General features: G+C 35.9%; 1 protein-coding gene and 1 long non-coding RNA gene across 2 annotated transcripts; both read left to right on the top strand.

Annotated features, from left to right (window-relative positions):
* The first annotated feature begins 4,280 nt into the window (after positions 1-4,280).
* Positions 4,281-8,980, top strand: LOC143449752 (small ribosomal subunit protein uS14-like). The gene is made up of 3 exons (XM_076950068.1): positions 4,281-4,416; positions 8,567-8,666; positions 8,888-8,980. Exons 1-3 carry the CDS (start codon positions 4,355-4,357, stop codon positions 8,894-8,896), a joined length of 171 nt encoding a protein of 56 aa, XP_076806183.1. The 5' UTR covers positions 4,281-4,354; the 3' UTR covers positions 8,897-8,980.
* A 753-nt stretch (positions 8,981-9,733) lies between these two features.
* Positions 9,734-13,103, top strand: LOC143449753 (uncharacterized). Its single transcript, XR_013114612.1, has 3 exons — positions 9,734-10,675; positions 11,883-12,006; positions 12,824-13,103. It is a non-coding gene; the product is annotated as an uncharacterized LOC143449753 (long non-coding RNA).
* Positions 13,104-13,578: the final 475 nt, after the last annotated feature.

Below are 13,578 nucleotides of genomic sequence, written 5' to 3'. Positions count from 1 at the left end.
TAAGTTTCGCCTTGTAAGGTACCGTTATAGAATTATTCTGAATAGTTTCCCTTACGCTTTTTTAAGTGTTTAGGTGTAGAGCCTGCTTGTAGCCTATAGGAAATACCGGACCAATAACGCGAAGTATTACAAATGGCCAGAGATAAATGATTCAGTTATGTAACCTATATTAAATTTTTAGGCAGCCTAGTAATTTCAAATTTTATCAGTTTGTCATTTGCCAGCTTATTCTTGCAGAAACACCACAGACCAAACGTTAACTAACCACCTGAATAGGCCGGTGACTTTTTTTACCAAGCAACGCAACGGTTGGTAATGGAATTTGCAGCTACAGAATTCAGATCCGGAGAAAAAAGTAAGTAAAAGTGCTTAAGCTAATATAGTTACATAGAGAATGCTGACATTGTAGACATACAATGATATGGAATTAGTAATACAATCTTTATTTTCGGACTGAAGAAAGCTATGGCACGGCTTAAATCGTTTGATTCCTGGGCATCAAGACTAGTGAACAGGAGCTAGAGTATTTCATGTCTTGTACAGGTGTATTACAATGGAAAAGCGCACGTGGCAATTGAACCTGGATTGCATCTCGTACGAGCTATGCAGGCGCTCTAACCGTTGGCCAGGGTGCCAGCTTGCAAACGGCAAAAATTTGTAATTCTCGTCTTCACTGCATTTAACTAAAAATTCGTAACAAAACTTTGACCTGTTCATTGTTAAGTTTGGTTTATTTCGGTTCAACTTGACAGGTTTTTGAAAGAGATATCTTTATTCCACAGAGATATCTCCATTAAATACAGTCTTTCTATCGTGACAGACTGGTTCTGATCGAGGCAGGAACATAGCCTACACTCTTGACTAATTAACAGTTTTAAGTAATACATTTTCAAGCGCTGCTTTACGATTCTAAATTCTCCTTGCTTTATTTTCGTCATAGCGTTTATTTATTAACCGAAAAATTTAAACTAGATAAACCAGAACTTGGAATATGACATGAAACTTGCCTTTCTGAAATGATGCAGCTAAAACTAAGCGTCTGTGACCCATTGGCCAGCATATGCGTAGTTGGTAATGTTCATAATTACAAATTAAACGACAGTGTATTTGTGGGCTCCGTTTATCGCCAGGCGTCCCACATTTTTAGACCCATTGCGCCACTGGCTGCTGGGTCACCGAATCAACTGAAAAATAGAGTTAGACTCATAGCTTAATTACTGATCAGGCAAAGCCACAAGGAAGATAAGACTTCGGCTGATGAAGAAGAATAAGTTATCACGCCTATGCATACAGCCAGGCTTACCATCCAATTGGGATAGAAAATAAGGACGTTTGGAAACAAATTAAGGTTTTCCTACCAAAAAGAAACAAAATGATGGAGCAATGTTTTGACCGATGTCAATTAATTTCGGCTATAGTGAATTGTTAGCCGAGAAAATCATCAATACAAACTAGCTTTCCATAGCTGGCTGCAGCAATGCTAAACCCTCTGCTCTTTTATGTGGTATTTGCGGTATCTTTTTTTTTGATGTCACAAAAATAATGAAAAAAACTGGGCTAAAAATTCTTGTACACTACAGTATTGCTAAAAATAAGACAAAAGAAGGGTACAAGTAAAAACTAAGAACATTTCTTAGAAATAAAAACAACAATATTTTCTCAGAGTTACTCCTTGAAAATAAGGAGAAATCTCTTGCTGGTCGATATAGCACTTTGCTTTTGGTGACGTCATGTATTTGCTAATCATATTAGTGATTTAGATCAGGGATGTCCAAACTACGGCCCGGCACCTGTTCATTATTGGTCCGCGGCCATCATCGAGCTTATTCGTAACTTTGTATCAAAGATAAAGAAATATGAAACAAACGTTGAAAGTTTAAATCTAACAAATTTTATTTCAATTTGGTTTACATACAACTGTTCAACTTCACACTCTTCAGGTGCAAATTATTTTTCCAAGCATTTAGTGGTAATTGTTAACTTGTTAAATTGTTAAGTTTGTACAACCCTGATTTAAAGAGTACTGTGTGTTATTGCTGTACAGCAGCCTGCTGTTTTAAATTACATCTTGTTGTTGATCTCTAGTCATAATTAATTGACAGGCTGCTGTTGTAACACCAGTTGGCGCTGTTCATTTCGGAATGAACAGTAGAATGGGTTTGCTGGAATAGAACTCTCAACTCTGGTTTTAGTTGATGCGGAAAACGAAAGAGCTTACTGTAATGGATTATTTACTTTTTGCAATCAATTGTGCGGAGAGAAAAGGAAGGTGCTAACTGTTGTAATTGTAGCACAGTAAAACACGTACTCACCAATAATTAACGAGCAGAAAAAAGTGGCAAAGCCCAAGGGCTTAAAACATGCAAGATAACAATAGCAGAATTGTGCTATAAAATGTTGCATGGCAACCAAACCCACCAAATTCTTCCTAAGTTTAACAAAGATAACGTCAAAATAACACAAATAAAAAAACAACTACATAGTTGGAAGAGGATCACGTCAATTGACCGTGAACAAATTAACCGCCGACAATTGGTCTTCATCAACTGATCGGCAACAAATTGGCCGGCGATCAAATGTGTAGTAGTGTATGGTCATATGTGTTTTGCAGCGAAGTTCTTTTAATGTATTACTCGTATTTCCGGAAGTCTTTTTGTTTATTCAAATAAATGTTTCAATTTGTATTGAAATAAAAATAAATTTTGTTAAAAAAAGGAAATAATTACAAACAAACATTTACTTTACATATAATATACTACCATCAACTTAAACACAATAATTCAGCACTTGCACGGTCAATTTACCTTCCGGTCAATTTTCATTCCGGTCAGTTGGTTCTAGGTCTAGGTCAATTTACGTCACGGTCAGTTTGTTCCCGGTTAGTTTGTTCGCGGTCAATTTACGTCACGGTCAGTTGTCCCCGGTTAGTTTGTTCGTGGTCCATTTCCCACGGTTAATTGTCGTGGAACCAGTTGGAAGACGTAGAGGAAATGTTCCCCAACATTATAAGACACGGGTACTAACGAAAGAAAAACTATAGTGACTTGGTTCGATCAACGATATAAAGAACGTTGGTTATATCGTTGGTTCGATTAATATGACAATCTTAAGTGCACAACAAATAGATGGTTAAAGATAACCACACAAAAGAAACTATATCCAAGGTACTGGAATCCCGTTTCTGTGGCCAAGAGAGAGCACAATGATGACGCCCACAAGTATATTACAAGATAAAGAGTACAAATCAAATAAAAAGTATAATAGTGCCATTAGAAAATCATGCCTCTATTTTCCTTACTACGGTAGGCCTACTTGCGATGAAAAGTAGATTCGCCAACTATGACGTATACACACTGTTTGTTTATACCAAACCCAAGGGTAATCAAGACGTAAACAATGAACATAAATAACTCTATCCTTACCCACTCGACCAATCTTTAAATATATTCTTTTTTAAAAATTATTTACACTTTTCTTGGAAAAATGTCCACAACAGCCATCCACTTATAAATTATAATTATATGAAAATCTAAACTGCTATTTATTGCTACACCAGTAGCGAGCCTGGTGTTACATCATCAACAGCAGCCAGTCAGTCACTGAGGACCAATGAGTAACAGGCTGCTATTCAACAATAGTACCCGCTGTTTTGGTTACGACTCCGCCTATCTAGCACCAATCTTTTAAAATAAACTTTTATCGAAAAGCAAGTTATAGAGTTCAAATATATCAAATTATTTAGTATAAAGATCAGCCTATTATCGCTTTAGTAGGTAAATTAGGCTGTGACACATCGAAATTATCTTCGTTTACGAGCAGGTTTTAGAATAGGCTGTGAGAAAGAAAATATGTAAAAAAAGCAAGATGTTTAATAACACGAACATTTTATGCGGGAAACAGAGTTTGCAAGTAAAAGTACTTTTGGTTAAATTTCATCTTGAGAAAACTGTAGGGGGTAACTTTATCATTTTCGTTTCTTGCAGATTACAAAGTTTGACTTTTATTGCTAACCAAAAAAAGTTGTAAGTCGTAGGTGATGTTGCGTCATTACCGAAGGCTTCTAAATCAATTAACAAGTTACTGTTAAATGCGTAATGCAAGTTTATTTTTTAAGTTAATTTTTTTTTAAAGAAATTTCGAAGATGCTACTGAAGCAGCCGTATTAAAAATAATTATTTTTCTAATACAGTAGTCATTTTTCGTTAGTTTCGTTACCATTTTTCGTTATCCTTTCAAATAATTATTAATAGTGTTATTAAAGTCTCGTCCGCCGCTGGTGGTAGAGTTTTTCTAGTCGACAGTTATTGGCGTGAGTTGCGTTAGTTCTTTCTTTGGTCATAGAACGCGCTTGAAGATGGGTCACCAAAATATTTGGAATTCTCATCCGCGAAAATACGGCCGCGGTTCCCGTTTTTGGTAAGAAATAGTTTGTTTTATTTCGAAAAGAAACTGCTGAGTTTGTTCTAGGATAACATGAAAGTTTGCTAGTAGACCACTTAACTGAATAGACCCTTTGCTTTCCGAGATACGGCTGCCATCTTGTTTCAGGTGGTAAGATTTTTTCGATCGCACGTGCACTACTTAACAATAAAAATTATTAGCCCACGTTGGTTCTTTTTTAAATTTCTAGCATTCTGATATTTAATTTCAGGTCCAGGGCAAAATTTAAAAACAGTGTAGCTTACCTTGTTAAAACCAACCGTAGAGGAAAGTGTAGCGTCTGCACAAACGATCTTCAACAACCTGCAGTCCGCACATTATATTTAGTAATAAATGAACAACGAATTAAGGATTTATCATACGGCATCATGCTAAAATTTGCGTCTTAACTCACTTGAATTTTCTTTGGATTTTTCCGTACTCATCATTTGAGGGCCCTAATGAAAGTTAGTCTGATCTGAGAATTGCCCCATATTCTGGGCTGTATTAGAAGTATTACGCTGTATTGACGGATCTCATTTATCTGGTGCATTGAAAGAGAACTTTAAAGTAGGGAACTGACTGATAAAATTTATAAGTAAGTTTAGCTATTTACCACCTACTGGTCAAAATACAACGTGGTTCTAAAGTTACAAAACTTTGCTCTTGGTTTGATTTATCATAATTTAGCATTCAAACAACTTTTCTTTGTTATAAATCAGTGTTAAAATAAAAGCAAATTTGCAAGCACTCGGTTCTTAATGAAAAGTGTGACAGCTGCATGCACAAAGTTCATCAATGTACACTACAAACTTATTTTCACTTTGATTTACAATAAATAAAAGTTAGTTATTTGAAAGCGAATTTATGATAAATAAAGATATAAGCAGGGTTGCCATACCGTCCTTATTTCTAAGATTTGTCCTTATTTTAAAGGTCCGTGTCTTAGAAAATATGTTTGTCCTTTTTTCTAAGAAATGTCCTTATTTTCACTTTCGTCCTTATTTTTAGGGCGGAGGTTCGTATTTTGGGCATTTTGTCACCTTTACGATACCATTTTGTACCAAAGAGATACCAAAATTATGAACATGCAGATAGTGTCTTGCTTTCACAATTGCACAATTTCCCGTCCAAATCTGCCGTACTTTACAGTAGGCATATTGATAAATCTTGTGCGTGGGGCTGCCTCACTTTTCTATTATGGTTAATTTTCTTAAGCCGCTCAGAAAGGTCACAAAGTTAAAAATTGTCGTCAGCCCAGCTTGATCGGACAAAATCAAAACTGGCATATTGGTCCAATTAAGTGCAGAGAATAAAATTGAACGGAATTGCATTGTTTTCTGTTTTTAAAAATGGTTGAAGCATTATGCAACAGCATACTGTACAAACAACTAAAAGACCAAGCATTTGTTAACTGCTATAACTTGCTGCCTTTTTTGTTTGAGCGCTATAAAAATACAAGTTGCTTTTATGCAATACTGTGTCATAATTTTGTCAGATTATAATAATTGGTGTTATGACGTGACCAAGTATTTGTTTTTTTGCAGCTTAAGTCAAACTGTCATATGCGCAATTAACTTTCCTCCATGCAAAATTCCCGGTTTTGCAGAAAGGTTCATGAGCAAGCTCACTCATTTGCAAGGAAGGAAAATAGTAGTTTCAGATTGACGCAGTTTTTTTTTTCGGTGTAACAGGAAAATATACAACATGAATTAACCAACTTTTGATATATTGTTACTGGACTTAAAATTTGGCACAGTGAAAGCTCACAGAAAATAGTACATAGTCATTACCCATAAAAAAAGGCCAAAATATATTACAATATTGTTTTTGACAAAATTAATATTTTCCAAAAAACTTCCTGCCCAGTTAATGAAAAAGATGCTGGCGCTCACAAACACACCTCAAAGACTTAGAAATACTTTAAGTTCAAGTAATCAACATGTATCTATCCCATGAAAAAAACTAATGTTGTGAACCAATGGGGTCAATTTGATTGACCCCATTCTACATTGTTTTAATTTTGCTGTATATGCTTGCATTTCATGCAGGATAGCAAAATAATACTTTAAACTGTCATTTTTATTAGTTTTGGTATAAGCTTTCGCATATACGATACATGCTTGATCAGTTAAAATCCTTATGAAATTTTGAACTACTTCTAAACTAATATCATTTTGAAGTACTCTTGCAAATAGTACAATCACACATTCCAACAAAAGATGCATAAGCATTAGAATAAACGAACATCAGTAAAAGAATGAAAAAAATTAACAATCAACACCAACAGCACAGTAACAAATAACACTTGCAAGATAGCAATGTTCAATGCAACAGCACTAGCCACATGGACGTCAAATTGTCTTGGAGTGTCCCGAGCAAACGTGCTTCTTGCACATATAGCAAACCAAACTAGTCTTCTTGTCCTTTTTTCTGTCACAAAGGCTATAAGCGCTGTCGTTTTAGTTTTGGGAGGATTGTCAAGATCATCTTTGTTGCTTCTTTTTTGTGCTGATGCAGAAGAAACTGAAACCTTTCGAGGGGTCAGGTTGGGTGTTCACGCCAGCAAGCTCTAGAAGGAAATTTCGTCTCTTCTTCACACTGATGCTTGGGCTTTCACCATTTAACTCCAGCCATACAATAAAGGCATTTACAGCACTGACGTCGATCATATTGTAGAAGAGTGCAACAGGCCATCTTCTTGTCATCCTCTTGCAGGTGTACGTTATCACCATCCGGTCCAAGATATCGACACCTCCTTTGGTGGAGTTATAGTACAATATAACTTCCGGCTTTCTGTCTGAAGAACTTGCATTAACATCTGGCTGGAAATGTTTAGTTGACAGCATCAGCACAACACAGGCTATCATGGCATCATCTTGAAACCCAAATAATTTGGCCTCCCTACCTTTTGCCATTGTAAATTGAAGCGGAATTTCTGGTTTGTTTCTTCTTAGTGTTCCAACGATGGTTAGTTTTTTGTCCAAAAGTGTTCGTGCCAGTGAAAGATTGGTAAAAAAGTTGTCGCACGTAATATTTCGTCCAGATTTTTCAATCTCCTTTGTCATGTCGAGAACTCTTGTGCGATTGACTTCTCGGGGAGCGTTATCATTTTTTCCCAAGTATACCTGCATTTTCCAAGCATAATATGTATTCGAATCACAGATGGTCCAAATTTTGATACCGTATTTACCTGGTTTAGAGGGTATATACTGCCAGAATGGGCATCGGCCTCTGAAGCATAGGAGCTAATCAGCACTTCTCTGATTGGTTGAAGTTTGTCCGAAGATCTATTTCTTCTTTTTTCTGCATCATTAAACCTAAGAACTCTCAGTATTGGCTGAAACCTTCCACGACTCATGATTTTGTTGAAAATTGGTCTGCCATCATCTTTACTCCAAAATTGGGTTGCATTTTCATTTGCTGATTTATAAACTCCAATAAGTATTACCATGCCAATAAAACTCTTGAACTCTTTAGCTTCCACATGTTTCTTTCCTTGTTGTACACAACTTCTCCTTCTGCATTGGTCCATTTACAAATTGTTTCTATGAGTGGTTGACGTAGAAACAGCATAAATGAGTCCACAACGGAACCACGTTGCCTGTTGGCAAACCGTGATAGGCCTGGTGTTGCATGGATGATGTTGCGAGCAGGAGCTCTGCCACCGGAATGTCCTACAGGACTGGAAGACCAGCATACGGATTTGTTTCGAGAGAGAAAAGAACTTGTGGCAGCTGTCAACGAAACATCTTCACTATCACTTTCGACTGAAGTATCTGAGGAAGCATAGTCGCTGATGTGATCAACCTCTCCGTCATCAGAAATACTTACAGTTCAAGTAATCAACATGTCTCTATCCCCAGGACAGACTTCAATAATATTTAAAATTTGTTGTTTAAGCTATACTTTTTCTGCTTCCTGATGCTTTTCTACTTATGCATCAGTCCAAATCAGTTTAAAAACCGCTGTTCTAAGGAAAATTACTTCATTTACAAAAAAGTAATGCATTGTTTATAAGAGCATGCACACAGATCTTAATTTTTTGTATATTTATTAATAATCTTATGTTACAGTATTTGGAACATATTTGCTCAACAAATTTAATACGATTTTTGTTTCAAAACTCTGAATTCTAATTTTTCAGTCGTATTACTGGTAATCGTCATGGTCTCATCAGAAAATATGGATTGAACATTTCTCGTCAGTGCTTCAGAGAATTTGCCAAGGACATTGGCTTTCAAAAGGTTAGTGTTTAAAATGCAGTAACATAGATATTAAATTAATGCGTGTACAAATGGAAATATGCAAAGAAGCAACAAAAAATGTCATGCGATCATGGTATTGGTACCATTTTTGATCAGCTATTGACATATACAGTTAGCCAGTTATGTATGTGTTACAATGTGTGTTAATCATTTATATACTTTCAATTATTTCTATTTAATGCTCTAATTTTTGTTTTCAGTTGGATTAAATGGGATTTTCAAGTGACCTATAAAAGCTTATCTTTAAACAGTCATGAATCTGTTACAGTACTGCAAATAAACTAGTAACTGTTTCTGGTTGTCTGAATTTGCCTTCCTTTAGAATAGATGAAAATTGAATGTAGTTAACACAAAAGTTAGTTCTGAGGTTTGCTAGATATTTGTGGACTGCTTAAAACGCGAACTCAAATAGTATCATTGTGATTTGCCAATAAATAATTAAAAGCGGCTAAAAAAATTGTGTCCTGTGTAAGCTGATCTTTCCATCATCTGCAAAAATCAAGTAGGTGAGTATTATTTTGAAGCTGTGCTTGACCATTTAATATTTTTAATTTTTTAGGAAGATAAAGGCATTTATTTTTCTGTGCTTTTTGCAGGTACATTTGCAAGAAGTCAGGTGTAATAATAGGCAGGTAAGATTTGCTCTTAATATTAAATCTTATACTAAAGTTGCAGAATATATGTGTAATGTTTATGACTACTAAGTCATATGTAGCTTCTCCATGCAAGTAAATCTGTACATGACAATTTTAGTTCTAGTCAGTTAAACACAAGCAGGATGATGAAAATGTGGAATTACCGTCTGATTGGTTATGACAGAAAATTTGCGGCTTATTTTCTGACTGCTGTGTATATTTCTTGAAACATATTACAATAGACAACTTTGTATTGACACAAAGCAATTTTTTTCTTTCAGGTGCAAGAAAGAGTAGTGTAGCACAATACTTACCCAAACAAATATTGCGTTGAAAAAGGTATTTGTTTATCATCACCGTTAGTAAACAGCAATAGCTCTCTTGGACGTTTCGCTGCTTGGAAAGGTAAGTTTAGGTCGTTGTTGGAACAGCTTCATGCTTTGGTGTTTGCATATTTTTGTATATGAACTTAGGAGCTGCTTAGTCAAGCTTTAAACATAGTTTTTGCGTAATGTAAACATTTGATTAGATCAGGGATGTCAAACATGTGGTGTACAGATGATTTTAATAAATGTTGAAGATTACATAAACGCTATGATGAAAGTTTTTGTTGTAACTACAATGCTTTCGTATTGTTAAAGTTACCACTAACTGAAAACAAAAAGAAACTTTCTTGACTGACGCTCATCATTTACTACAGTTATTTAAGATCACAAGTTGAGTGGTTTGCTGTTAAAAAGGTCTGTGTTGCTCATGAACTGAAATGTGTTTTGGCATCCCTGACATAGTTAAAAAGCGCACTGCATTAGCGTACCAGGATAACCATGGTATTGCACCCATGGACATAATTTCTTGTGTCGTAAGATTTTTTAACTGTTAGAGGAAATTATTTTCTTACAATCCTGTTTATGATTTATCAAAACAATAAGTTATTCGATCGAGCATGTATCTAAATTTCAAGTGGGTGCAATCCCAAGGGAATCAATGGACCCAAATACTATTATAACTTACCTTGTGCGTCCTGCATAATTCTGGTAACTGCTTTGAATGGTGTGATGAAATTTTGGAATTACCGGCTGAGAAAGTCATGACGGATACTTGGCGGCATATATTCTGACTATTTCAATCATGTTACCTGTGTGTGTAAACACAACTCAATCATCAATATGCCTTAATCCCTTTCCAGCCAATTTTAGTAACTGAAATATGCTTAAATATTTTGTTTAGACTGGTTTTGCAACAGCAATAGAACATGGATGCTTAACCGCTTTAATTTTTTAATAAGATAAAGGAATTTACTTTTCTATGCTTTTGCAGGTACATTTGAAAGAAGTCAGGTGTAATAATAGGCAGGTAAGATTTGCTCTTGTTAGTAAATCTTGCATTAGAGTTGCAGTATACAGTGGGACCTCGTTAATCCGGACCCCGAACAACCGGAATCCCCGTTATCCGACACAAAACTGCCGGGAACGGATTTCTTCCTATGCATTTTACCCCTTTAATCCGGAAACCCCGCTGTCCGACTCCGACACGAAAGTTTTGGAACAAATGTGCTAAATCAATAGCAATAAAATTCGATAAACCGGATTATTAACAGTTAAGCGAAAATGATTCACGATTGTTCTAATACACTATGTAGTTAGTTGACGAAACAATAGCCGAATATCTACGCATAATAACGTTGCGGTCTTTATTGATTCAAAAGTACAGTACTGTACAGCATTGCGCTTTGTAAAAAATTTTAGCCGCACAGCTTTTTAGTCATAGCCTACTATGAAATACTGTACAGTATTTTAGAAACGAAAAAATAAATTGTTCATCAACAGTAACAAACAACGCTTCCTCGGTCGCAAAAAATATACGTACATTACATCGGTTGAGTGCGGCAATCTATTGAAGACATACTACTGCAACTCAATCGTGCTATCAGCTTTTGATATCGCATTGCGCAAAGATTGGAAACAGGTCAAAGAAAGTTCAAGACTGCTGGTCCCGCCGGAATGCTTCGCCATGCAAGAGCGGTTGTAAAACCGATTTGCGACCGCATGTTCGTCACTTCTGGCTTAGAGCATTCGTGTTAAATACGGTGGTTCTGGGGTTCGACACTGGGTCGGATCATACAAAAAATATAATTTTATTTTAGTTGCTGTCCAGCCAGAAAGTTGGTACTTAGAATTGGAGTAAGGTGCATACTGCGTTTTGCACACGGTACTGCATTTGCAAGATTGATTGATTTTTTACTTTCCGATAATCCGGATACCCCGCTAAACCGACATTTTTTGACGAAACGAAGTGGTCCGGATTAACGAGGTCTCACTGTATATGTGTAATGTTTATGACTACTAAGCCATATATATAGCCTCTCCATGCAAGTAAATTTCTACATGGAGAATTTTAGTTCTAGTCAGTTAAACACAAGCAGGATGATGAAAATGTGGAATTACCGTCTGATTGGTTATGACAGAAAATTTGCGGCTTATTTTCTGACTGCTGTGTATATTTCTTGAAACATATTACAATAGACAACTTTGTATTGACACAAAGCATTTTTTTCTTTCAGGTGCAAGAAAGAGTAGTGTAGCACAATACTTACCCAAACAAATATTGCGTTGAAAAAGGTATTTGTTTATCATCACCGTTAGTAAACAGCAATAGCTCTCTTGGACGTTTCGCTGCTTGGAAAGGTAAGTTTACAGTAGGTCGTTGTTGGAACAGCTTCATGCTTAAGTATTTGGATATTCTTTTATATGAACTTAGGAACTGCTTAGTCAAACTTTAAACATAGTTTTTGCATCATGCATGCATTTGGTTAGATCAGGGGTGTCAAGCATGTGGTGCACAGATGATTTTGCCAAATGTTAAAGATTACAGAAACGCAATCATGAAAGTTTTTGTTGTAACTACAATGCTTTCGTATTGTTAAAGTTACCACTAACCGAAAACAAAAAGAAACATTTTTTACTCATCATATACTACAGTAATTTAAGATCACAATTTGAGTGGTTTGCTGTTAAAAAGGTCTCTGTGGCTCCTGGACTGAAATGTGTTTGGCATCCCTGACATAGTTAAAAAGCGTACTGTATTAGCGTACCAGGATAACCATGGTATTGCACGCATGGACATAATTTCTTGTGTCGTAAGATTTTTTAACTGTTAGAGGAAATTATTTTCTTACAACCCTGTTGATGATTTATCAAAATAATAAGATATTCGATCGAGCATGTATCTAAATTTTAAGTGGGTGCAGTCCCAAAGGAATCAGTGGACCAAAATATTGTTGATTACCTTGTGCGTCCTGCATAATTCTGGTAACTGCTTTGAATGGTGTGATGAAATTTTGGAATTACCGGCTGAGAAAGTCATGACGGATACTTGGCGGCATATTTTCTGACTATTTCAATCATGTTACCTGTGTGTGTAAACATAACTCAATCATCAATATGCCTTAATGCCTTTCCAGCCAATTTTAGTAACTGAAATATGCTTAAATATTTTGTTTAGACTGGTTTTGCAACAGCAATAGAACATGGACACCACCTTAAACATCGAAAAAGGAGGATAAGCAAAGTAGGATTTCGACTCATACCCCTGGAATAGGGTCAGATCTCTACCGATTTTCCTCAAATAGCAAAGATTTGGATTTAATCCTACAATGTTTTTTTCCTAATTTTAGCATTGGTTTTGCAATGATTGTCCATGAGCACACTAAAAAGAATTAGTCTTGCGGTTTGTGTGTAACTACTTTCGCTTGCACAAAATCATTACACTGTGGAAGAATGAACACGATTTTTTGTTTAGTTATAATCAGTGGTAGGTTTAGTTTACTTGTGAGTTATTTTCGTTTGGAAAGGAATAGCAAGTCAAACCTTACTTCTGAAAAAGCCATAAGCTGTCTTGGAGGGTGAACCAGGTGGTCATACGTAACCTGTAACTGGATGACGGTTTTGTAGTTTGTCCGGCCATCTACAAGTTGTAGCACCTTGAGTAACTACTTTGCACAGCCAGAAAGTCCTAAGTTTAATGCGTGCTGTATTGATCAAACAAGTTTATATTTGTTTGAGTTGCTTACCCACTTTCATTTCGGTGAAGATGAGCCTTGATTGTTGACTCGAATGCCAACCCGGTTGTTACCAGTAAATGCGAATTTAGTGTTGATTTCTTCTGATTCCATTTCTTCATTAAATTGACAATACTTTGAAGTGTACTACAGAATAAAACTCAGTTTCTTGTAGAATTAAGGTCGTCGATTGTAGTTT

Source organism: Clavelina lepadiformis, chromosome 3, assembly GCF_947623445.1.
Source record: "Clavelina lepadiformis chromosome 3, kaClaLepa1.1, whole genome shotgun sequence".
Lineage (NCBI taxonomy): Eukaryota > Metazoa > Chordata > Ascidiacea > Aplousobranchia > Clavelinidae > Clavelina > Clavelina lepadiformis.
This window is presented reverse-complemented; position numbering and strand designations above follow the sequence as displayed.